General features: G+C 40.6%; 1 protein-coding gene across 2 annotated transcripts in view; it reads left to right on the plus strand.

Annotated features, from left to right (window-relative positions):
- tmem163a (transmembrane protein 163a) overlaps window positions 1-26,430 on the plus strand; it is a 73,960-nt gene that overhangs the window by 36,935 nt on the left and 10,595 nt on the right. For both annotated transcript variants that reach the window (XM_078263275.1, XM_078263276.1), the window contains exons 3-5: window positions 14,029-14,072; window positions 15,424-15,515; window positions 18,932-19,028. In XM_078263275.1, coding sequence (XP_078119401.1) covers window positions 14,029-14,072; window positions 15,424-15,515; window positions 18,932-19,028 — 233 coding nt within the window. The remainder of the gene's footprint in view (window positions 1-14,028; window positions 14,073-15,423; window positions 15,516-18,931; window positions 19,029-26,430) is intronic.

Raw genomic sequence — 26,430 nt, forward strand, 5'->3', positions numbered from 1 at the left:
TCAGTTTTTCCCCCTGCTAAAACGTCTTCCTGACCGTCACATGTTTACAGTCCGCAGGGAAGCCTTCAGCAGCGGCTATCCAGCTCCCGGTGCCACTCGCGATATTACGAATCCCACTATGGCCACGCCAAGACCCGCCCTTCAATAGCATTTATTGGCCAAGCGCGTACTGCTCCCGGTACTACTGCTGCTCCTGTTACTGCTGCTGCTCCCGATACTCTGCTTGAAGAAGAAGAAGAAGACTTAAGTAGGGTTGTCATTGTTGTACTTTTACTAATGTAAATATATCTCTGGTTATTTGTACTTTTAAGTACTGAGATTCAGTACTTCTTCCACCACTGTATATAAGACAGTAAAAAGACAGAGAAAGAGAGAGGTAGTGTAGTGACTCGGGTGTCTCTCAGATCTCACTGCAGGGCTAAAACAGTCAGTCAGACACAGGAAATCCATTCTGGCATATACTGTAAGCTAAATATTATGTCACGAGTACCAGGACGATTTGTACTGTCTGTGTGTGTGGTCATGTGCCTGTTCATTTGGTCTCCACAGACCTGTGTGGACCTTATGTAATGAAGACTGTGCATCTGTAGTTTGTGTCTCAGTAGCCAATCCGGTGCTGACAGGCCAGAACCTGGGATAATGAATCTGCATGATTTCTGCTAATTATTGCTCACTGTGTTTCAGCCAGTGAGTGCTGGAAGTCTTGAAACGTATCAAAGCACATAAATTAGTTAGGTAAACCGTAAACAGTGGGGAGATTTTTTGTAATGCTTCTGCCAGCTGGGGCTCTGTTGGACCCAGAGGAAGCACTCACAACACTATACTGTGTGCTATACTGCACAATTGTTTGTTTTATGAAATTGGGAAGTGAAGGACTGACAATGTAATAATGTAAAAATGGTTGTATAGGTTTTCATACTTTTTTGAAGTGCTTTAAAAAGGAAAGGGGGGGATAAAAAGGTAAACTGAATTCAGCTGCAGTCATGCAGTCAAGGAAGGATTTTCACCTAATGCATAAATAAGTAGTAAAAGAGAGTATAGTAACACAATTTCTACACTAGACATGTTTCGGCTGCATCGCATGAGTCTGAGGGAACAGAATGGCTTGAGTTTCAATCAATTAATTTGTCTAAACCATAGACTGTTAATATTACTGGACAGAGTGTGTGTGACGTCACCCATTGGTTTGTGGAAATCTGCTATGAGTCGTTGAGTTTGCCGGTACAGGCGCAGCCATCCTGGTTGCTGATGTGACGATTTTAGACGAGACGGAGGAGTGAGGGAGGAGCCATAGACTGTTGGGCTGTATCTGACTGTAACGTTAGCTGAGAGTTGGCAACGCTGCTTACACTCTACGTTACATTACACACTTTCACTGGCAATCTGGATGCAACTGCTGCTGAAAGAGCCTACATAATTCAAGGTTAGATTTAGCTTCGCTATGTTTTAAATATATCTTTGTCCCATAGTTATTACATATAAGACAGGCCGCGAACTGTCAATCACATCATAGCCACGCCCTAAAACACCCCCTGCTTTATCGTCCATTTTAAAATCAACGAGACCATTATTAAAAAAATGAACATCATTCTGTGTTGCAGAAGACTTAAAACTAGCGATTGAGACCATAAAATCATTATGAAAATGTTTACTGAGGTAATAAATCAAGTGAGAAGTGGGTCACTTTCTCATAGACTTCTACAGAAACCAAACTCCTTTTGCAACCGCGTGTCGCCCCCCTGCTGGAATTCAGATAGAATGCAGGTTTAAGGCACTTTGGCATTTGCAGCACTTTGCCGAGCCGGATGTGTTGTCCATTAATATTAACAGTCTATGGTCTAAATCAGAAACGGCTTTCACTTTACTCAACGTGTAGGCACCTAACTGCAACCCCTGTTAAACCTTGTTTTTAATGCTTTAAAGGTCCAATGGCATGAAAATGTCACTTTGAGTGATATGAGTTCGCCCAGCCTGCCTATGGTCCCCCAGTGGCTAGAAATGGCGATAGGTGTAAACTGAGCCCTGGGTATCCTGCTCTGCCTTTGAGAAAATGAAAGCTCAGATTGGCCGATCTGGAATCTGCCCCTTATGATGTCATAAGGGGAAAGGTTACCTCCCCTTTCTCTGCTTTGCCCACCCAGATAATTTGGCCCACCCATGAGAGAGAGAGAGAGAGAGAGAGAGAGAGAGAGACATCATGGCTTTCAAACGAGCAAAGTGGCAGTTGGTCAAGGCCACACCCCCACCCTCCACCTTGCCCCGCCCTCTCTCCTCCTCAATAGTTACAGACACAGAAATGGCACATACTAAGAAAAGCTCATTGTGGGACTGGCTCTAGTGGCTGTAATTCTGCACCAAGGCTAAATTTTGGGAAAGAGACTTCAGATACAGTATTAGGGGACCGTGAAGGTCTATATAAAAGAGACTTCAGATACAGTATTAGGGGACCATGAAGGTCTATATAAAAGCATCCAAAGAGCACCATGTCATGGGACCTTTAACTACAGGGATTGTTTTATTGGGCTGTGAACAGTCCTGAAACATCTCTCGCTGCATGACAGATCCCCTTTAGACACTGATGGAAGACGGCTGATAGTGTGCTGCTGAAGTGCTGCTATACTGTAGATATGAATCCAGTGTAGACAAAAAAGACCAAGTTGTTTTGGGTCTGTTTCAGCTAGTAGTGTGGCCTGCTGCAAAAACAGTGACACAAATTAAGTGCTAGGCTAGTTGACAAAACAATCTTAACTCAAATTCCACTTGTTCTGAAGCTTTAAACGCCATCATCACACAGTCCGAATCAGCAGAATCTGCTCAGTTTTAAGATTAGATGCTCAAACTTTGAGTGATTCTGAGCACCTCTACAGCTTCTCATTCATCCACCTGTCACGTAACTCTTTTTCCAAGGACCAGTTGGTTAGATTTAGGTGGAGTTTCCACAATTGCGCCTGTTTTTGTTTTGAAGTGGACTTCTGCCCTCACGTGGTCCAGCTGCAGCAAAGAATGGCCAAATTGGCATCAAAAACACAAACAATAAGAGAAAAGAACCATTCTGTAAGGTGCAGTTTTGCCATTTGGAAACTAGCTCAGTGTTGGCAGAGGCCTGGGCTCTAACAAGTTCCTTTTAGTGAGAGATTGTATCTTTGAAGCACATTGATACCCTGATTTGGAATGAGTAGAGAAAACATTTTATATGTATTTGAAAGCCTTTTGTCTTGGAATAAAGAGCAATGATTTAAAACAACATTTCAAACAAAACGTCTTGCCGTGATTTATGTAGAAAACTTTCCTCAATGAAATTGCATCATTTAGGATGACTGCTGCAGGTGTTTGAGATCTGAGAGGTCTTAGTATTAAGAATGAGTCTTTGTGTCAGCTTTTCTGTACTACAACTTGGAAGTTACATTTTCCAATTGAATGGCTTCTATACAAATAAAATTGAACCAGCTAATTCTTCTATGATCTTGTTGAAGCCATAACTGCACATTGCATTTGCACATGGAGTAGAATTGGAGTATGATCCACAGGGATTCAATTAGATGTTTGTTATATTGTAACCAGAAGACTTCTATTTTGTGCATTTAAGACGATGCACAGCCCTGCTGAGGGTATTTTAGTGTTATATTTTGGGATTATTTAGACAGAAGATTTATCCTCTTTGGGAAATCTGCTTTTAAATAAGACAAATGTAAAAGTTAGGGCAAGTAGGACAATTAAAACTCTTGATGTATGAAGCCACTGCCTTTCTTTGTTCTGCCATTGAACTAAAAGCCTGGATCCTAGTGTGTGAACTACTACTGAAACCAACAATAAACCATCATTTATTGTAAGACTATCTTTCAGACAAATCATCCGGTCACACGATCCACTCATTTGGCAGGATATTTTGTGTGCCGCTAATGAATTCCCTCGTAATACTGTCACATTCGTTGCCACAAGATGTCCTTCAGCTAACTGCATCCTTCTCCCTGCTGTGAGGACATTAACAGCAAATGAATAGTCAGTGGAAATGTCATTCATGACTCTGTTGGGTTTTGCTGAACTATAATTCTTGCCCAATTGTGAATCATTATGTTGAAAGTCTTGTATCTTATTATCACTTCACCCAACACATACTGTACGTGTCCAGTTTACAATGGAAACAATGACACTGCTCTGTTGATATTGGAGCAGGATAGACAACTCCTTTTTTGGATAATCCTTAAACACCACTGGATGTTTGTTAAGCTGGTAAAACGTTTCCAGAATGAAGCTCTTTAAAACCTGCAGGTGTCTAGGAGGCATTAGTTCAATCAGCTGCATGCTTGTCCTAGCTTAATCTCCGCACAAACCCCAGTGTCAAGCCGCACGCAGATAGCACCTCCCTCGCTGTGCCCATCCGCTGCACTTCTGCCCTGCTACAAATCAATACTGCTGGGCTACTGTGAGGGGAGAGGGAGCCCAGGAGGCAGGTACCACAGCCAGGGAGGGTTAGGAATACATAGGTGTTAATGTAGGAAAGGAGACGAGAGAGGGGCAGAAAATGGAGAAGACGGATAAAAAAGCAAAATGAAAGGGATGGAAATAGATGGGGAGGGGTAGGAAAGAACAAAGAGAGGAAGGATGATTAACAGCAAAACAGAAGTCGGATGAAGGAAGGAGACAGATGGGAGGATGAAGACAACTGCAGCAAAGGGAACAGAAAGATGGAGCTGAAGGGACAGAAAAAAAGGGAATGATTTCTCTTTTAAAAGACACACAGGGACAGAAGGGACCGAGAGGGCCATCCACAGGGGGACGGAGAGGGAAAGGAGGACAGAAAAGAAGGGAGGTTAAAGAGGAGGAAGGAGGAAGAAGAGGGGGAGGAATGGAGAGAGGAAGCATCCCAGTAGGGGTTTCCGCAGGGTGAGCTCAGCCAGAATGTGAGGCGCGGTGTAGTGCTGAGCAGTAGGTCCTGAATTATTAAACACAATATTTTGCAGCAAATGGCCACAGCCATCTCTGATGTGTCTGAGGAGGCAAGGCGTGTGTGTGTGTGTGTGTGTGTGTGTGTGTGTGTGTGTGTGTGTGCGCGCGTGCGCGTGTGTGTGTGTGTTGCCTTAGTATTTGCATGGACAGATGTGTGTTTGTAATATAGTTTGTGCCTTTTGCTTAATGGACTTTTTTATGTGTGTGTGTCAGGGGGAGTGCATGCCCATTTAGAGGCAGTAATTGATGAGGAAGCAACATCCTGAATGCCTTCGTTTTAACGCCCTGCCCCAGTGGAGAGCAACCAGCAATTTAGCACACATGCATTTGGTAATAGGTTTGTCTAGACAATATCTCTATTTACCATTGTCTCCTAGAAATGACATTTAAATATAATGAAATTGTTTTCTTAATTACGTTGTAGTGCAAAAACGTAATGGCTGAACCGCAACAGAGTCACAGTGGGTGGTTCATTGTGGGTGTACAAAGCAGGACTCTCGCCTGTGGTTAGGTTTAGGCAACAAAATCACTTTGGTTAAGGTTTGGTAAAGTTCACGATTTTCATTTAAATGTTAATAAGCACATCACATCTCTTGTTTCAAGTCACTGTGGTGTTTTTTCCAGACCACAATCTTTACTTCAACTTAACCAAAGTGCTTTTGTTTGCCAAACATAATCACAAAAAAGACATTGAATAATGTTGTAGTCGCTATGAGCATTTATGAGCACATCAGATTTTCAGTGTCAATTTTTGCAACTAGCCCGATACGTCCTCATTTTGTTAATAGAAAATGTAATACGGCCGGAATAATGTTTCTTTCAAAATGTATATACTGTTGCGAACCAGTTGTATATGTAGACATTCTAGGAGGCATTTCAAGTTTCTTGTATCCAGATTACATTACATTTATTAAGCTAATGATTGTATCCAAAGTGACTTACAATAGGTGCATACAGGTGATTACAGTAACAGTTTTACATTATGTTGTTTTCATATTCAATATGAGTCACCGATCAAAACGTTTGAAGCTGCATTAGGTTACCTTGCACATTTTCAAACATAGCAGTGAGTCTGGCGGGGTTTCATATAAAGTCTTGTGATGGACCATGTCTACATTTGTGCCAATGGGATGTTCTTTTCCATTCCAACCCTGCTGCACAATTTCAGCCCTGACAGGTGTATTTGCATACAAATCTTGTTTTGTCCTGCTTTAATGATGCATCATTTCTCCTCACTGTCTGCTCTTCCATTTCTGTCCAGCTCTTTTATTCCTCTCCCTGGCCTTTTCCTTACCCTCCTCTACCTACCATTACCCTTCTCATCATTACATTGTGCAAATAACAGCTCTGCCATCACCACAGTGCAAAAACAAAATAATGAACTGCTTTTGCACCACACCACTATACTTCAAACACTTTGAATCGCTTTCTTCATCTCGGGACCGTTAAGTGGTTTTCCTCAACTTCAATAAATGTGTCTATTGGGAGCTTTTTTTCCAGGGCACTAACACAGATGAGTCACCTCGATGAGATTGGAGGCTCAGAGATTCACTGATTGACAGCCAAGAGAGTGGCTGCTGCAGCCTCTCTCTGGTCTTTTTTCTGTCTTTATTTTATTTTTTTTTCTTCTTCTTTCTCTCACTCTTCATCTCTTCCTGTCTTCCTGCTTCCCCTCTCACCCACACTGTCTCCCTGTCTTGCTCTCTGTTTGTCTGTCCATTTGCTGCTCTGTCTGCCTCTTTCTTCACCTCTCCGTCTAATTCCCTGTCTCCCAGATTATTCCTTTGCTCCTTGTGATGTGATGTAATTAAATTTCACAACCCTGAATTGAGCTCTTGCCCTCGAGGAACAGAGAGGAGGACGTAATTACATTTCTGTTTGGCTGCGAATGATTCTACTGATTTGTTATGGTATTATTATTTTTTCTTCATACGGTCAACAGCAGGTGTGTTTTGACGGGTCACTGAATGGAAAGCAGCCAGAGTGGAAATCGTCCGTCTGGACCTACTCTACCTGTCAGGTAGACACAAGCATGAGTTTGTCAGTGTGGATTTTGCCAGCTATCGTTTAAAGCTATAGTGTGTAGTTTCGGCCGCCCCCATGAGGAATTCTATGGCAACAAAACTGTCGGCACGTCCACATGATACAAGCCTTACGTGACCAATGCCCCTTCACACAGTTGCTAGTAGCCAAAACATGATGGGACTCTTCAGAAGAGGTCATTATCTTCACTCGAGTTTCTGCGCGGGAAAGTCACTGGACGCCACAATCTTCTGAACATAGTCATACTGAGAGAGAGAGCGAGAGTGAGAGCGAGAGAGAGAGATATGTTGGCACTATCCCGGTTCTTGCATAACTCACTGATAATTAGGGTTTTAATGCTGCCAAGTCTTAACCATTGCTATGGCTATGCAGATATTGGCAGGACATCTAATTGGACTATATGGGACATAAAATAGAATAAAAATAAATAGAATAGAAAGACAAAATGGCCTCATGTTTGACGACCATAGACTGGCGGGTGTACTCGGCTTATAAGGGTTAGGATTAGTGTTTTATAACATAACAAAGGCAAAGAAGCGCATTATTTAGACACACAGCACACTATATTCCAGTGTTTTTCATTTATTTTTCAATTTAAAGAGCTTTATTGGCATGACAAGACATTGCTTATATTGCCAAAGCAGATAACCTATAAATAAAGGAAATTAACAGTAACTTGCACAACATAATCTATAACATGAACACCCACTTAAACATAAAGTGATAGAGGCACGAAGAGTACAATGGTACAACAAAACGGATGTCCGTTACCTTCTGCTTTCTTTGTGTTGGAATTTTAAACTCCGGTGGATTGATGAGGACTATGGTTAACTGCTCCTCAGGTCTCTGCAGGGTAAATCCAGACAGCTAGCTAGACTATCTGTCCAATCTGAGTTTTCTGTTGCATGACTAAAACAACCTTTGAACGTTTCACCAAAACAAGTTCCTTCCCGAGGCTATTTTGCAGTGACACCGGGGCTCATTGTGGCGCTGACGATTGTGATTGGTTTAAAGAAATGCCAATAAACCAGAGCACGTTTTTCTCTCATCCCTGAATGCTGTGTGGACTAGCCAGACCCTCCTTCGCAGCGCTATGGAGGAAGGTCTGGCAATGCGAGACTATCAGATGGACAACAGTTGCTGACCTCATAACAGAGATTGATTTAGTCAGGCGTTTCAAACTGAGGCCTTCCTGAGACCAAAGGTCATGTTAACGTACCTCAACATCAGCCAGTGTGTCGTAAATGCCTCTTTGATGTTACAACCCAGTTGTTAGCAGACTCTCATCTGACAAACTCACGCACACGATCACAGGCTCCACCAGAATGATTTGACCTTGGAATGATCCTCTTCCATCTTCATTGCCTCCCACTGCCCTCTTCTTCTTTCCTCCTTCTACCACTCCATTTCCACCTCCTCCTCCCCCTCTCCCCCTTCTATCCTGTTTTGCCAGTCTTGTTAGCACTGGTCACGCACACTCGCCTCCCTGATTAACTAACAACCCAAAGGATGTTACACCGAACAGTGTCTGCTCTCCCTGAGAGAGGCATCGATTTGCTGGCAGGCGGTAACCGCACAGACTGGTACATCGAAATGAGCTCGAGAGCAGAAACTAGGAGAAAGAATGACTGCCAGGCAAAGAAAAACACACCATTTTCAAATTAGTAGCCAATATGGAATCAAGAGAAGAATTCTGTCTCCTTGGCCTGATGACCACATACACAAACACTTTTTGAATACTACATGTACAAGTGAGGGCAGACGGACAAGGTAAATGCTTTCACTAATGACTTAGATGACACAGACACAGAGAGAGGATATCTGTTTCTTCGGGAACTAAATACATATTAAACATAGCTGTGTGTGTGTGTGTGTGTGTGTGTGTGTGTGTGTGTGTGCTTCCTCAGTGAAAGTGTTAATTAACATTCCACCTGACTCACTGCGTCGCTGTTGAAGGCACAGGGTCAGATAAGCCATTTATTATACAATGACAAATTCAGAGAAAACGCTCACACTCACGTGGACTGATTGTCCCCGGAGAAGCCATAAAAAAAACATGTATTATAAATAAATATATAACAAATATATAAATAGGTAATTTTCTATTTTCAGCTAGTTTATTCTATATTATTTGCCCTTCTCCAGTGAATACATGCAATTAGTCCTACATGCAGCTTAAAGAGTTGTGTCATTGTTATTTCTGAATATACAACAGTTTCAGCATGAGCTATTTGATTTTTGGCACAAATCACTATATTCCAACTAATATCCTAGTAATGTTGAGTCTGTATGATATTATGATCCATTTTAATTATATACAGTAGCCTATTGTGAGAAGATGTTCAACATGACCTTATAGTCTAAAAAGGATGACATGGTTTTCTTTTCCCTGATCCAAGGCACGCTGTAGTCACAAGTTTAGTCATTTTTGAGCCATGTCAAGATTGGAATTTCTTTCTGTAAGGAAATAAATATTCTACTGACTCAACATTAGAGCCAAATGATATCTGCCCCTAATAAATCTCTTAATTAGGCATAACTTGGAGTTGTATGTGTTGAGGTGTGCATTAACCTGGATGAAAACCGTCAAACTAGGCTAAACCCATGACAGTTTATGGGTCAGTGCTTCTCAGCCAGCAGTTCAATTCTGAACTCTTTATCAGAGACTCTCTTGGAATGTCGACGGTCACACACACAGGCTTTTAGATCCAAGAGCTAATTATCATCGAGGTCATAACCTACCACATCACTGGATGCACACCCGTCATCCTTAAATCTCACAGCGTTCAGAGTTCGGAGAGAGCGAGAAAAGAGAGATCTTTCCCTTTTCCCTACAAATTATGCCTTTTTGAATTTAAGAAAGTTCTAGCTTGACTCCTCTAACAACTAACAAGTAGGGAATTCTGAACATGGCAGGCGATCTAGTGCCCCTGATCAAAGCGCTAAGCATTAAAAGCTACCCACCACAAGTGTGGGATTATGGTTGTCAAAGGCAGATCTCTAGAGCGGAGGGTTTGGGCAAGTACTGTAGTTAGACATTAAGGGCCAGAAAATAGTCTGTACAGCTTTTAGGAACGACTGCATCGACATACTCATTACACACAACAACCCTCGAATCTGTTTGCATGTGACGAGACATATTAAAAAAAACAGCAGATTAACCAAATAGGATTAGCTCAAATCAAAAATCCAGATAATCTTTATTTTATGCGATTAGCTGGTGTTGTAATACCGTCGTTTCTGGATCCTCGGCTGTGTGGCATTGTTGTAAAAAACTGCAGTTGTTTTCAGGACTTTAATTTTGCAAAATGAACTCTGCAAGACACAAATTGTGCAAGACAAGAAGAATATTGGAACTGAATTATTTCAAAAGTACAGTGAAGTTTATTTTCAGAGCTGTCAGGTGTTTCTTTTTCCTTTTTATAGAACTGAAACATACAGTATTTGTTTTTAGAATATAAGAAATATTCTCCTGAAATCATTAGTCCTCCTAAATATTTTAACACTTCTTGTCTGGCCCCGTGGTCTCCATTGGCATATGTGACATATCTCAAATCATATCAGAACCATCTTGAAATACCTTTAACTGATGAAATGATTTCAAGCAGACCAGTTCACTCCGATCCCTTGTATTCTTACAAGGACTGTTCTCTCTTGGTAAAAATTGATCTCCATGTGAATAAAACACGTCGTTAGAGCTTGTTAATGATAATTAGCTCATTAGTTACACATATTACAGTTACACGCCACTAATATCTGCTGCAAATTATCATTCTTCTTCAGGGAGTTGAGTTTAATGAAATGTAAGTGGAGTAATGGCAGGAACCCAGACACCCATGTTAAAGAACAAACAAGTGGAGATGCTTTACAGTCTCGCGGTGCATTGGTGGTATTGATAGACATAATTAATAAGCTGTTTATTAGCATGTGATTTCAGCTCTCGGGTTCACTTTATTGATCAGCTGTCCTAATTTCCTTCACAAAGAAAAGAACAATGTTGCACAACATTGCTTGCTATGATGTTGGTAAGTCTGAGCAGCTAAGATTGACACTGAGCAAAGTGACAAAAGAACATGTGTTCAAGCCTGGTGACAAAGGTGCAGTAAAGTCTCCCAACTGTCCGGTTTACCCTGTATGTGTTTCGTGCAGTAAAGTCTCCCAACTGTCCGGTTTACCCTGTATGTGTTTTTTTTAATTCATTGTCAAAGCAGTCACACTCTCAGTTTGGCTCTGTTTGTGGACTCTCCAGATGGGTCGGTGGCCTAGAGCTCCTGAGATTCCACTCAGCCTGTTTGTGTGTGTGAGAGAGAGAGTTTGTACGTGAGAGAGAAGACAATCAAGAAAGAGGTTGTGTAAGAAAAGCGAGAGAGACTCTGGGTGACAGTCTCCAAGACGGAGCGAGACAGAGGGGACAGCATATGTGTGTGTGTGGGCACGTTACACACCCAGCCTGACTGGTGCCATCTGCCTGGTATCAGAGGTCTGTCTGGGACTGCCCTCTCCTTTTCATTCTTTAATTCCTCCTTTTCACCTTCTCATTATTTCTTTTTTTTTTCTTCCTGTTCAGCCTTCTTCTCTCTATTGTGATTTTTTTCATTGTTTTTATTAGTGATACTGTAAGCAGCAAAGAAATGAAAACGTATTTGTTTAAATATGTATGAGTGCCTGGCAAAACGCAACGTCACTCCCATGTCTGTGGGCAGTCAGCTCTAACCAGAATGAATAAAAGACAAAAAGATGTGACAAGAGACACTAAGATATAGGGAGGAAAGGAAAGAGAGAAAAAGGTGTCAAAGGCAATCAGAAACTGAGAGGCCTGGAGGAAAAGAGAGGCCAGGAGAAAAGAGTGGGAAGGCGACAAAAGACAAAGAATGAAGAGTGGAGAAAAAGAGAAAGATGACGAAAGCTCTGTAGTTCAAACTAACTTCCAGATTAGCTTCAAATCTCCTGTTACCATGGTGATTTAACTGCCGATATGCTGTCCCCCCGAGACTGTCCTGAAAACACGGAGGGTGGGGGAGAGTGTAACACAAGGACAGTTAGAAGGGCAAATAAGCACAGGTGTTCTAGACAAGGGCTTCAATGAATGTACAGTACTGTTATTGGGTTTGTTTCAACATAGTCTATATCCACGACGTTCCACTTCCGGGATTGCTCCGTTCCTGCCGGAAATTCCGCCGGATGTCCCTCTTTTTGGTCGGATGTCCTTTACCTTCTGCTTTCTTTGTGTTGTAATTTTAAACTCCGGTGGATTTATGAGGACTGTGGTTAACTGCTCCTCAGATCTCTGCAGGGTAAATCCAGACAGCTAGCTAGACTATCTGTCCAATCTGAGTTTTCTGTTGCACGACTAAAACAACTTTTGAACGTACACGTTCCACCAAAACAAGTTCCTTCCAGAGGCTATTTTGCAGAGGCACCGTAGCTCAGTCCGCCACTTAGCGCCGCTCATTACGATTGTGATTGGTTTAAAGAAATGCCAATAAACCAGAGCACGTTTTTTTCTCCCGCCCTGGAATGTTGTGTGGACTAGCCAGACCCTCCCCTGCAGCTCTGTGGAGGAAGGTCTGGTAATGCGAGACTAGTTCCAACATGTCCCTCTACAGGCGCATGTTGTGAAACGGTCGCAGTTTTAAACACTTTGTTTCAATTCACAAGGTTAACAATGTTTCCAATGAAGGCTTCTCAGATGGTTCTGTGTAACAAACCATTCGGCGCTTCAGGTTATGAACCTTCATGCATCCAGCCAGGCTTAAATGAAGCCTTCACAAGGTCGTTGTTCAATGAATTTTGTAGCAGAACATTTAATTGTAATGCCACTGTTGTGTTACCAAATGTTATGGGTGAAGATCGTCAACTCTATGACTCTATGTAGAACAAACCTTACTTTGAATGAAAAGCCAAACCTATGCAAAATGTTAAAGGTGCACTCCTATGAACCCAGATACAGTAATTATTACCCCGCGCCACAGTTCCCGTATGCTCTACGGTGTGATTTATTCAGCTAATTGTTTTGGTTTTAGGGCCCGCAACTTTACTGTTTGGGTGTACCGCTCTCATCAACCTTGTTTTAAACTCACAGACCGACAAGATTAGCTAACTAACTAAGATGAACATAGTGGAGCATTTAGCTACTAAAGAGCCGAATATTTCCCTCAGGAGATGGTGGGGACCAAACTAGAGCAGCTAAACACGGAGTAAATATTGGACTTAATGTGTCAGGTGGCCAGAAACACCATTCCAAATAAATACTATGTTTTTTTTTTTTTTTGTAACTGCTGGATGTTTGCTAACATGTTGCCCGTGTCAGCATACAATGATATGTCAATGGTGTGTTTATGGTTTGCTGTGCTTCCTCCAAGTAGCCAAAATCAATGCATGCTGATTCAAAATTATTGTGAATTATGTGTGAAATACAATAAATTAAATTGTTTTAAACCTTTATAAATGGGTTTCACATAGTATTTCAACTGCATAATATCTCACTGATTGTCTATAGAGTACACTTATTGTATGTAGAACACTTGAAAGTATTACTTTCTAGGCAATATAGCATTACGTGAGGTCACTTGCTGATATGAATTATCCACTACTTAGTAGTTTTACACCTCAAAATGTATATATATCTGGCTTGTTTTGTATACACACTGGTGCTGTTACTGTTTTCTCCTGATCTTCTTATTTGATCTATGTTCTAGATTGTTATTCTATCAGAGTGGAGCAATAAAAAACATGAAGTAGAAACACTTAATAATCCTTTAATGTTTGATCATGTAATCATTTGCATTTTGCATTATAACTTTTCACGCGAGACGCATTATGTTTGTTATACATGATGCATTGTATGTGCAGGTAATCATGCAACTGGGAACATGTGACATTAACATAGTACCTTTTATTCAGCTAAAGTATTGAAACCACTAATGTCAGATAACTACAGCATACAGCTGACTACAAAAATACGAACCATTAAATCAGTAATAACTGTGGTCTCTCTCTCTTGCTCTCTCTCCCCCCCCCCCCTCCCCCTCCCCACAGCTGTATCATTCATGAGACACAGCGCGTCAGCCTTTGGATTCGCTGTGAGTTCCTCCTCCCTTCTCCCCTCCATTTGCATTGATCAAATAGTCATAACTTTGGTCTCTTGATTTAATAATGAATCTGGTTACCAAAGTGTTATTGGTCCCTTTGTCTCCAAGGTAACAGGGCAGATAAGAGGGACTGGGCACTGAGCTCAGGTTGAATGCCTGTTTGCTCAACATGTCTGCCAGCTTTCCACCAAAGTAGAGCTCATATTACTACTTATTCTTTAGAGGCAGTGATTGAGTGTAATTAGTTAAAAAAAATAAGATTTATTAAGACTGAAGTGAAAATTAAATCCTCCACACCCTAGGCCAGTGAGTGCAAATGTGATTAGCATAACGTGATTAGAATATTATAAATCATAATCTGCAGCGCTAGCTATCTCGTTATTAAAATTGGGGTTTTAATTAGCAAGTGCTTGGCTATCTATGAGCTTTTTAATAAAGTAAGAATACCAACCCACAGGGGTGAGATCACAGCAGCTGATTGACAGTAGCTTTAGCTGCTATGATGTTGAAAGTTGACTTTTTTTTTTTAGCTTTTACAGGTACATTATGTGCCTTGAACAATGAAATGATAATGATCATGCCATATTTTATGATAAAGCTTCAGGACAGATAAGACTTTCTTTAGTCTTCTTTGAGAGAGTATATCTGATTAACGCAGCACAAAGTCATATATCATGTTGATAATGCTTATTACCGGGATTCCCCTGAGGCAATCAAACATCAACAGGCTCTTGCTCATGCAATAGATTTTGAGATGTCTCGATATATGTTTGCTCTGGTGGGAAACATACAGCAACTGCATGCTTTAATTTATACACAACTAAAGTGGCCAGAATATCAAGTGCCTCTTTATTCTGTTTTGTTCGATTTCAATATATCATGACGTGCTTTTTACGTTATATTATATACAATACAAATATTTTATCACACAGGATTTTAATTTGAGATAATCTTTACCATGCTGGCAAAATTACATGCTGTATTTTTATTTTCAACAACACAGATCAGGATTCTTATGTCACAACCCATTTGATACGTTTGAGTGTGGTGGTTTTCAGAAGCTTTTCAGCAGAATTGATACAGTATCATATAACACAACATATCATATACCATATAATTTAAAAAATATATATATATATATATACAATATTCTGTGTGTATTGTATTAGTGTTAGAATTGTGTAACAAGTTACCAATGTGCTTTTTGAAACATGCTCTTTCTTTCCTTATTCATTACAATGTTGCAACTTTTGCATTAAGTTAAACTTAACCACTGTAATAACTTGCAACTTGCGACCCTTTCCTCTGCTCCTCTGTTGCTGGGTTTCTGTTTCTGCTGCAGTTTGATGCCACGCTGGACGTCCTGTCATCAGTCATTGTCCTCTGGCGCTACAGCAATGCAGCAGCTGTGCACTCTGCACACAGAGAGTATATGTGAGTACCAAACAACCTGCTAAGTATAGTTAATGTTTGATTCATGATGTGGTGTGATGCCATCTGGGTTACTCTTCTCCACCTGCATTAAAGCAAAATAGTTCCTGTATTTCGTTCATTTACAGTTTTCATCCATCTCTCTTTCAGTTTAACTTTCTTACAAATTCCCCCTAAATTGATTTATTTTTGTTTTGAGTGAAAGAGCAGTTTAGTGGCATGTTGGAACTTTGATCTAACTGGATATTTTCTTATTAATTGCACCTTTTGAGGGTGTGAGCCCCTGTCTTATTAGGCTTTCAGTCGTGTTGGACATACCCAGCTGGGCAGATAATGTACTTTTTAGAACCTCCATTTCTTCATTTGAGGGTGATAGGGAGGAGAGCAATATATTCCTAATTGAACAAGGTCACTGTACATCAGGGCTAAACATAAGCCTGTTTATCCATCAGTTTTCAGGGATGCTGCAGCTCAGCTGAGTCCATCAAGTGGACAGGTTGTTGTCAGGTTGCACAGAGCCTTGTTGGTCTTATGTAGGGCTTACAACGGCACCTCTGCTTCGCTCAGAGGATGGAAGACCGAGCTGCCACTCTGCCATCCATTAATACACACACATACACACCTGGATGTACAAAATCATTGGCACACACAAAATAGTTTTTATACAGTAGTCAACAACGAACCAAATATGCATAAAAAAATTACATCCACATACACACCAAGAGTGAGAGCAAGCATTTCATATACACGTCGTATTTGTTGTAAAAGATCAAAACTGGACCATTAGAGTTTAAACACTTTGTGCTCATGCTTAGACAACACATGCTCACTCCCATCGCGTCAAAAAGCAACGCTTGGTCAGGGGCCTTTGACGTTTGTTATTGACGCAAAAAGTCTCCTTTAGCGTCGTATTTAGACGCGCTTGGTCGGGACTCTTGGCGTCCATTACAGACGCTAAAGTTTGATTTTTGCGTCGGTATCTGACACTGAGAGCCACTGACCAAGCGTCAGTATTTTACGAGATGGGAGTGAGGACAGGTTGCCTTAGAGGAGCGCAGAGTTTTAGACTTCCTGTAGCTTGATGTTGCACATGTATGTAAGCATGCATCTTCCGGTAGGGCTGGACGATGTGAACTAAAATCTGTTCTCAAGGATCTCAATTTCAGCTTTGATTACTTTTCGATTAATTGTCCAGCCCTGTCTTTTGGTAATCCATATAGAAAAACAAAATAACATTGTAGGAATGAGACATAATGAGATTTGTAGGTTATTGTGCATGTGACTGAAAGAATGGATACAGGCATAAGAGACACGGGCATAGGGGAATAATAACAGATTTTGAATTAGGTTGGGGAAAATGGATAAAGATTGTCTTGGATGGAGAGTGTATTTAGGCTACATTTGTATTTAAATGCTATTTATAATATTATGCCATCTTTCCCCCCATTATTTTTTTTAACTATGGGATCTGCAGGTACTGTAATTGCTGTAAATTACAGTACTGTAAACTGTAAATCCATGGCAGGCGTGTTGATGTACCAGTTTCTTGTTAATGCATGCATATTTTAACACCTATAATAGCTAAAACTGGAGTCTAAAATGTAGTTGAATTTTCAAGTGTCTTGTAGAGAAGCATTTCTCAAACACATGCATACTTTAAAAGTTACCTTTTCTCAGGGAAATGTTCAGTTTTGTTGTGACCAACCACCATCCAAATCAGTAAAGGATACACACCACATCACTACACCTGTGAGATACTGTGTGTCTGTTCTGGTTTGACATAGATGGGATGCATATATTGTGATTTGGGCCCAGTCACTGTAAATGATCAAGCAATGAAGACGTGTTGAATAACCGTATCTTATTCTGTTGCCGCCAGAGCAAGCATCCTCTAGCCTCACTTCCCAAAAACGTAAACCTCATTATCCCCGATATAAAAAAAAAAAATTAATTAACATGACAAAGTGCCACCCTCAAGTGCTCTGATGAAAGACCACAGTCAGAGGTGTCAAAAGTATTCAAATTCATTACTCAGGTAGAAGTATAGATACTAGGGTTTAAAAAGACTTCTGTAGAAGTTGAATTATCAACTCAAGCTTTTTACTCAAGTAAAAGTGTAAAAGTACTGGTTTCAAAACTACTTAAAGTATAAAAGTAAAAGTAATGTAATGGGAAAAAAATAATATCAATATGCTTTTTCAAATTGGACGGCAAGTTTTGGAAACAATTAGCTTGTGGTACTTGGGTGCGCAGAGCTTGCAGCGCATTCGAAAGGAGTTGTTTTTGCATCCAACCATTTCGAAAAAGTTCTTCCAGGTACAGCCAGGGATGTAGAAGGGTTGGCTGGTCTTCCTGGCTACCAACCTCCTTGCTGGTGCTTGGTTGGGACATTTCGCTTGAGTTCTCTTGAGTCCCTGCCACGGACATCTACGTACATACGTCTGCTATTTCTTTGCTGGAGTGTGACGTGATTTGTGTCATGAGCAGGTGCGATGGATCGGGTACAAACCAATAGGGTGTCGGAATGGTATATTTTTATACTTCTCATCCAACCACAATCAAATTCACTCTATCCGGAATTGCGTGAAAATGTAAGGAGTAGAAGTAAAAAGTCTGCTGTAAAATAATTACTCCAGTAAAGTACAGATACCCAAAATGTCTACTTAAGTAAGGTAACGAAGTATTTGTACTTCGTTACTTACACCTCTGCACACAGTGCCCTAAATACAGTGTAAACCGTCTTCTGAAATCTCCCAAACACTGTGATTGTGTTGAGAAATGTAGTTGAGATTAGATGTATTATCACTCAAATCAGACATAAATGTTCTTTCAGTCTTACAACAGTTTCTGCCGTAACATTATACATCATGCAATTCATTAGCCTCTGAAATTTACTTTAATATTAGGTGTAATTTAAGGGAATTTATGCATCAGTAGGCTTACCACCACAATGCTATATCACTTTTACACACGAACTGACATGTCATTTTTAAAGGTGCACTGGCTGTAATTCAATTCGTTGAACACGAGTTGTTAATGTTAATTTTTGGTTCAAATATTCCTTTAATATTTCATAGAGGTTGGTAAAAACCTTTCCGAGTTTTCCAGACTGCCAGAGGCCACTCCCAGTATCAACTCTTATCTTTTATAACTCTTTATGTGAGGAAACTCCAATGTGTTTGACTTTGTTTAGGTCTTTGCTACAGCAGGAATATTATTTTCATTATTACAAATGATGTTGAGTTAAATTCAAGAACTGAGAGAGATTGTGACTGCCTTCGAGTCAGCTTCTTTAGGTTATTGCTTTGTTTCAACTTTATGTAACGTCCACATGACAGGTTTAGCAAAGAGATCCCACTCACTGAAGCTAACTCCCAATACTCTGCTCTCTGTCTGTCCGTCCATCTGTCCATCTGCAGAGCATGTGTAATCCTTGGGGTTCTGTTCGTTCTCTCCTCCTTGTGCATCCTTGGAAAGGCCATCCATGATCTTGCTACCAGGGTGCCCCCGGAAGTGGTAAGACCCTAAACACACACACACACACACACACACACACACACACACACACACACACACACACACACACACACACACACACACACACACACACACACACACACACACCATCAGGGACCCCCTACTACATATATTGTATAAAATGGAAGTTGCATATTAATCTGGTCCTACAATAACTTTTAGGGCAGCCTAAAGCATTTATAGATACTTTTTTTTGCATAGAATATTAAGCTATATAAATAGCCTAATCATTTTTGGCATGATTTTATAAATCATGTTTTAATGTTAAACATACATGTGGCACAGTGGATCCTTTGGGGATTACCTGTATCTGTGGATGGCTACCTTAGTGACTACATTACCCATAGGCCAGTAAGCCTATCATCAGTGGGGATTTATATTTGCTAATAATATGTTGGAATCATGTAAAGACTTTAATTTTTTTTTAAACTTAAAAAAATTAACAGTAATTTGGAGGCCTCCCTGCAGTGACTCTGAGGATCCCCCCCTGTTGAAGATCCCTGTGTTAGAGAGTTAGTGTTAAAAATGTCACACCTGGAGTTTGTAACACAGGCTTTCTATTATACATTTTAAATATCAAGCCCCAACTCATCAGGGTTATTATTTTAAACTTTCGAAAGCTCATCTAGAGCCAAAGTAGAACCTGTACAACTGTTTTCATGGGCAGTATACTACTTGTGACAAGAAAATTGTGTACAATTGGTAGTGTTACATTAAAATGTTTAAACTGAATATTGGACTGTAAAAACACATTTCTGATCATTTGTTTACAATAATGATGCCATATGGCATTGGAATGCATGGTCATAGTTTTGTGTTTGGCAGTTCTGATCAGGGCTTATTTATTTATTAAGTGCTGTTTAATTCAAAGTTAAAATATTTTTTTTAGGGATTGCAAATGCCATGCCAGTGCAGCAGTTTACACCTTGCATTGGGCTTTGTGATTTTCTACAGTATTTTATTGAAAATGGCAGAACACATTAGCTGCTCCTGGCTATTCCCTCAACAATATAAACATGTTTATGAGAAAAATGGCACGTGTGTTTGTGAGTTTATGGCACACATCACCCCACATACACCTTCTGTGCAAACGTTCACATGCATACTACACACAAGCTGGCACAATGAATACAAATGAACAAGATTCTTGAGTTCCAGATGCTCCCAATTTGAGTCAATACAGACACATGCAGTACAGGTACACACAGAGCAACACAGACATGCGCACACACATCATTCATTGTTGTGAGCGCCGCATCTTTTTATAGCCCTCTGCTGTAGCTGCTCTGACGTCAGTGTTTTTGTCTCCCTCCACCTGACTGTTGTTCCTTTTCTCTCTTTGACACAGACATGCATACACTTTTACTTTTTTAATGTCAACCCCCCCACCCCGCGCACACACCTCTCTCTGGAGGTGTTAAGAATATGAATAAGGTCTCAAAATAGTCTCATCTTTCTGTTGCTGGGGCACGGCCCAACTCTTCCATCATCACACTGTTTGGGGAGTGCCGATCACATCCTTTCCAGTTCTTTGCTTTGAACCCTCCTCTTTGATTTGTAAATGATTTACCTTCACCATCTGTCCATTTCACTAACCAGTGAAGCCAAGAGAGATTTTCACACCCCAAAAAACACTTAGTTCCTCTTTAAGTTTCCTAGTTTCCGGGTTTCAAAGGTCTAAGACGCACCTTTGATTTTGTTATAGAGCCCAGCAGTGCTCCCAAATCCAGAAATGTCTTCCCATTCCACTGTTGATGTTTTTTTAACACAACACAGTTCACACTGGAATTTTAAAACAACCTTGAGCTGAGAGGTACATTTGAGACTTGTTGGACTATTGGGCCCTTAACCTGTGGTGGAGTTTTCTTGTAAACACATGAAAATGTTTCAGGCCTAACACATTTGTTGAAAGCATTTCTTTCCTCATGAACCACATACAAAGCCGAGTATTAAAAAAAATAAAATAAAAAATAAATAAAATATATATATATATATATATATATATATATTGGCTAACTGTCTTCTTCGTCAGGAATGTCGAATCCGTGCCAGTACCAAGGGGTACTGAGCATAGCGTCCACAAAGCATAGCTCCTATGGAGCCATTTTGTTGCTATCAAGCCATCACCCGCCGTTAGCGTTCCATTGACTGCCATTTATTTTGGCGCCACTTTGACAGCAAATAACTTTACATCTGAAGCGTTTAAAGACTTTATTTGTCCATTGTTTATTTCTAAAGAAACACAACAATGTATAAAATGCTCCATTACCTTGTATCTCACGTTATGGCTCCATAGCAAGTGTTTTTGTAAAAATAGGCTAATGATTGTGTCATAACCACCAAATTACCGTATAGTCAGGAGAAGCTCGCAGGTAGTTTCGATTTAAATTAGCTGTTTAAGTTTAATTACTAATGTTAACTAGCATTTTATTTGGGAATGATTGAGATTTCTCTTGGCACAGACAGCTACCAGAAGACTTACAACTTTCAGACAGGTTGCTCACGTCACATCTACGTCTTCAAGCTCAGTTTGAGGCTGCGCAGTAACACTCAGCCCTCACCGGAAAAGTGCTTCTAATAGACTTCACTGGTCTCAGTGGACGTCTACAGCGTGGCTTTGTCCATTTCTTTAACTGTCTATGGCGTACATGTGCTGTGTGTCCTTGTGCGTGTGCACGAGATATACCCGCCAATAAAAACATAGCTTCATAGTGCCACTTTTGGCCCAAACTCTAAAGGGTTCCTTTTAATGATTAAGACAAAGTTTCTTGCTTGTAGTTTATTGTAATGCAAATGTTCTTTATCTGTGCTTATAGTTTAAGTTCTAACGTTCTGTTCAATATATTTCTGACCATGACTCTTTAACGATTGCTATAAAAATATTCACAGAAAGTAAATTTAAGCTCTGTTTACTCCAAAAGCGAAAACAATTTTAGCCGTGCATCATTTGCGCAAATCTTTTCGCTGCGCCATTAATCGCTCCAAACAACCAATGTTCCAACTGTGAATGCAGCATCTGTAGGCAACGGGTCAAAATTTTGGGATTGGAAGCGTTCTGGTTTCCGTTTGTATTCTGTTTGCAACCCCGAGTAGTATTGACCAATCACGTTTGAGCGGGCTTTGGTTGCATGCAGGTAAACAGTCTGTGTGGAGAGGAAAAGAGACAGAATGCATTGGCTGAAATGCAATCTGTGAACCCATCGCCATCTTCTAACGACAATTTAGACTTCATAAGCTTTTTTTTAAAATGAAATGAATGTAGACGTTGTCTCTCCAACTCCAACTCCATTCTCACGTCCAAAGTTGCTAATCAGACTGTAATCAATGACCGGCGCACATAAGAGCACACGGATATCCGCTGGCTACACCGGAAAGCCAGAAATATTGGCCATCGCCCTCACAGGCAGATCGGTTATAACCTAGCCGGCAATGGATGCACCAACCGTTCTACACACGGTCTTTCTCTTATTTTCCTCTTGTCACTGGCAATCATGTGGATATAATAAGATTTAAAAGGAAAGATAAATATGAAGAGTTCTGATGTGAGAATGTATAAATATCTGTACCATACAAACCAAGTGTGTGTCATTTTGATCATTTTTAAGCCAATGTTTGATGTTGTAAAAAATAACTCATTGAGGCTCGCTTTGACCACAAATAAAACGCCAAGAGACTGAAGCTGGCAGAGAAGCATGGTTGAGGGCTGCAGCTATTCTACAGACTGTGTTTGATGCTCCAGTTCCTTTATGTTAATAGAAACTGGGGGTGTTAGGTCTCAGGGGAGCTTCCTGACACCAGCAAGAGCCTATTACCACTGTCTGTCTCTTTGACATAATCTCCCTTTACCTCACTTTCTTTGTACTGCATCTTCTATTTCAATCAGGGCCCCAGACATCTGGGTCTTAACCGACATCTGATTGATTATCCGTTTTTTTTTAGAGCAATCTGTCGTTTTATGCAAAATACTCTCACAGGCTACTTGGCTTAGCAAGATTTGCAACCCGGTCTCACGGCAGTTCGTGTAAATGTCACGTTATTTTTAATCTATTGATACATGTTCACAGGGACGTTTTTTTCGTTTTTTTTCGTGGTGGCCAGCACAAAATACCCTACGGGGAAAGGACGCCTCACATGCCGGGAGACGGCCGAAAAGGACGCCTCATATGTTCGGAGGCGGCCGCTGGGGATGCAACTACGGGGAAAGGATGCCTCACACGCTGGGAGACGGCCGCAGGGGATGGCCGCTGGGCCACAATAAGAGGATGGCGGAGGTTGGGTTTAGGAAAAACACTACAGGGAAAGGACGCCTCACACGCCTGGAGACGGCCACTGGGGACGCACAACAATAACGGGACGGTTGTGATTAGGAGGACTACGGGAAACAAAACACCACACGCGGGACGCGATCCCCTCTCGCGTGGGTGAAAGTCCTGTGTTGTTTCCAAAACTGTGTAGTTGGTCCACTACTCCCTACCATTTTCGTGCTGTGACCACGAAATATGCTTCACATTGAAATACATTACTTCACATTTTCGTGCTGGCCACCACGTAAAAAACGAGAAAAACGTCCCCGTGAACACGTATCAATAGATTAAATAACGTGACCATTTCACGAACTGCCATGAGACTGGGCTGAGATTTCGTAGATGCAGGAGTGTAAAGGATCCATCTCATTCTCTGTCTCATTTGTCCAGGCTCTATCTACTTCCTCATTCATTATTTTTTTTCCGCACTCTCTCTGTCCCCTCCCTCCATACCCCATCTCTTTCATTGTGTCCCTCATCCCCAACTTTACATCTTTCTCTAACCTCGCCTAGTCTGTTGCCCTCCATTACTATGTCTGTCTTCACTGCTTTATGGGTTTCAGACTTGTCATTCATAGCCTCACTTTCTTTGGACTTTTATTTGGTCGAAACAGGCTGTTTCATGGAAGTCTTCATCAAACAGAAGTCAGTGGTGATTTATCAAACTAGCTGTGATCTGTTAATGTGCTCTGTTTGTACATGTCTGCAGGACAGCGTGCATGACAAAGAGCCAGATACTTAATGGGGAAAAAACCCCGGAAATGAAACGGGTCTCGGTGCTATTGACTAAACTTCTCTGGTTTCTTCTTCTGAGAGATTTTACTGTTCACCTTTTAAATATAATAGCCAGAAGATAACAGCAGCAAGCCAGTGTTAATACTGTAAACGTTGCTACCCTGAAGTATTGGGCTGTAAAATCACATTGAGCGCACAGAGGGTGGAGAAAATCAGGAATCCTGATTCGCATCACGTCCCGGCTCGCTGCTCTCATGGCAGGCTGTCTGTGTCTAGTGCCTGATTAAACATAGAGAGCTGAGATTGGCTCTCTCTGACTCTGTGCTAGATGCATGAGAGATACATGTACTGACACACACTCGTTTTTATGGTTTGTTCTCTGATCTTGATCACTGAGACTTCCCCAATAAATACCGCCTAACAGTCTAAATAAAGAATTGCCTAAAGAACTAAAAGGGGTCCTTTTTTATCACTGCTTTCATCCTATTGAAAACAAACAGTGCAAATGATTCATGGATAGAGAGTCCATAAAGCAGAGATCCAAAATCACTAACTACATTGTAGTCAGCAACACTAAAACAATGACCTTGTTTAGCACAAGCTCTTCCTTATTCTGCCTTCATCTAATTCAAGTAAATGGGAGTAAAAAGGGTGCAAGGGATTTGTGTGTGTGTGTGTGTGTGTGTGTGTGTGTGTGTTTCCTGTTTACTATATAGTTCACTGTAATTACCATTAACACTTTTATTTTAGTGTGAAATGTATCTTTGCCCTCAAAATTCCAAGGCATGTACTTTCTGTTAACAATCCCACAATGCAATGCGTCATATCTTATGTGAAAGTTACCATTGTGCAATTTTAGAACTGTCTGTAATGATATGACAGCTGTAGAGTTGATGTCATGATGACGCCAAATGATAAATGTCCTCAATTTCTATTTGCTGCGCACTATAGAGTAAACCATTGGATACATATTATGTGGGGACGTTTATACTTCTCATAGTAGGAAAAGCTGTTGTTTCTAATAACATTACATCCAGTAAGCCGTGACAGTGAGTCAGCAGCATTAACAAACCAGGACTCTAAAACTGACAGCTAAATGGAATTCAGCCATCGTTAGCATTGTCATTATTATTTATATGCTTTTCCTACTCTGACATGTCCATATGTCTTTTGTGAAAAAGACCTATTCCACTCTTAAAGACACTGTGCACCCACACTCAATCACATGCTGGCTGGATCTATGCTGGAATTACACGAGGTCACCATACTTCACGAACCATTAAGAATAAGGTGTAATAAAAATTTGATTTTAGTCAAGCAGTCTTTACAAACAGTCTAATCAGGCAAATTAAGTGAAAGCACATGTGTGGGTGGACCATGAGTGTGTAGTGCCTTGAATAAATACATACTATTATAAGGTCTGATGTTAGTAATTCATGTCTACAACTTCACTATTCTGTCCAACAGATGGAAGCACTATAACATATTGAGAGGGACAAGAAGAATACTGGCAAATTAAGATAGAAATAGCACTCCTGTAAGAACTTTTTGCAAATAGGACGATGCAAGAGATGTTTAGATAAGGAATAAAAAAACGTATCTTGTAACTAACTTTAATGCTTTTCTGATTTATTTCATGTGCATGTAAATCCAAAAGATGTATAGTTGGAGTGGAACTTCTTGATAGATGATAGATCGCACCTGATACACATGTAAACGTCTACATTTGGGCTTTCCTTCCCTTCCCGTCCGTCATTGCAGCTGACTGTCTGTAACGGAGTATAGCGTCACTTTTTACTGTGAGAAATCCCTAATAAAGGCTTCCTTACCAAAAACTACACAGCTAGATACGATCCAAAAGAATGTGTCTGAAATTGGGGAGAAATGAACATCGGCAACCAAGATTACATGTTTCCCTGACGTTAGCATGTAGCTAACGTTACATGATGCAGTGGAATGACTGTTACAGATTATAGCGGCCAAATCAACAATATGGCTTCTAAACCAAACTACACAATCAAACATGTTCCAACATGAAAGACAAAAGTCCAGGGTGCTCAGGAAGTTCAATCAAATGCTTGAAGGTGCTCTTTGGGTTCGGGAATTCAATTGAATGTAGAGAAAAGGAAAAAAATCCAAGGCTCTTCTTCAAAATTACTTAAAAAGCCTTTATTTTACTGGCTATTTCATGATAAACAATTTCAAAGATATTGGGAGAAGCAACCCACGCGTAGCAGCATTGACAGCCTTCAGTGTTCCAACATGAATTTGATCTGAAATTGGTTAGAAATTATTAACAACATTGGCAACCAAGAGTGTATGGGAAACATAAACACCACAGT

The sequence above is a fragment of the Sander vitreus genome, chromosome 11 (genome assembly GCF_031162955.1).
Source record: "Sander vitreus isolate 19-12246 chromosome 11, sanVit1, whole genome shotgun sequence".
NCBI lineage: Eukaryota > Metazoa > Chordata > Actinopteri > Perciformes > Percidae > Sander > Sander vitreus.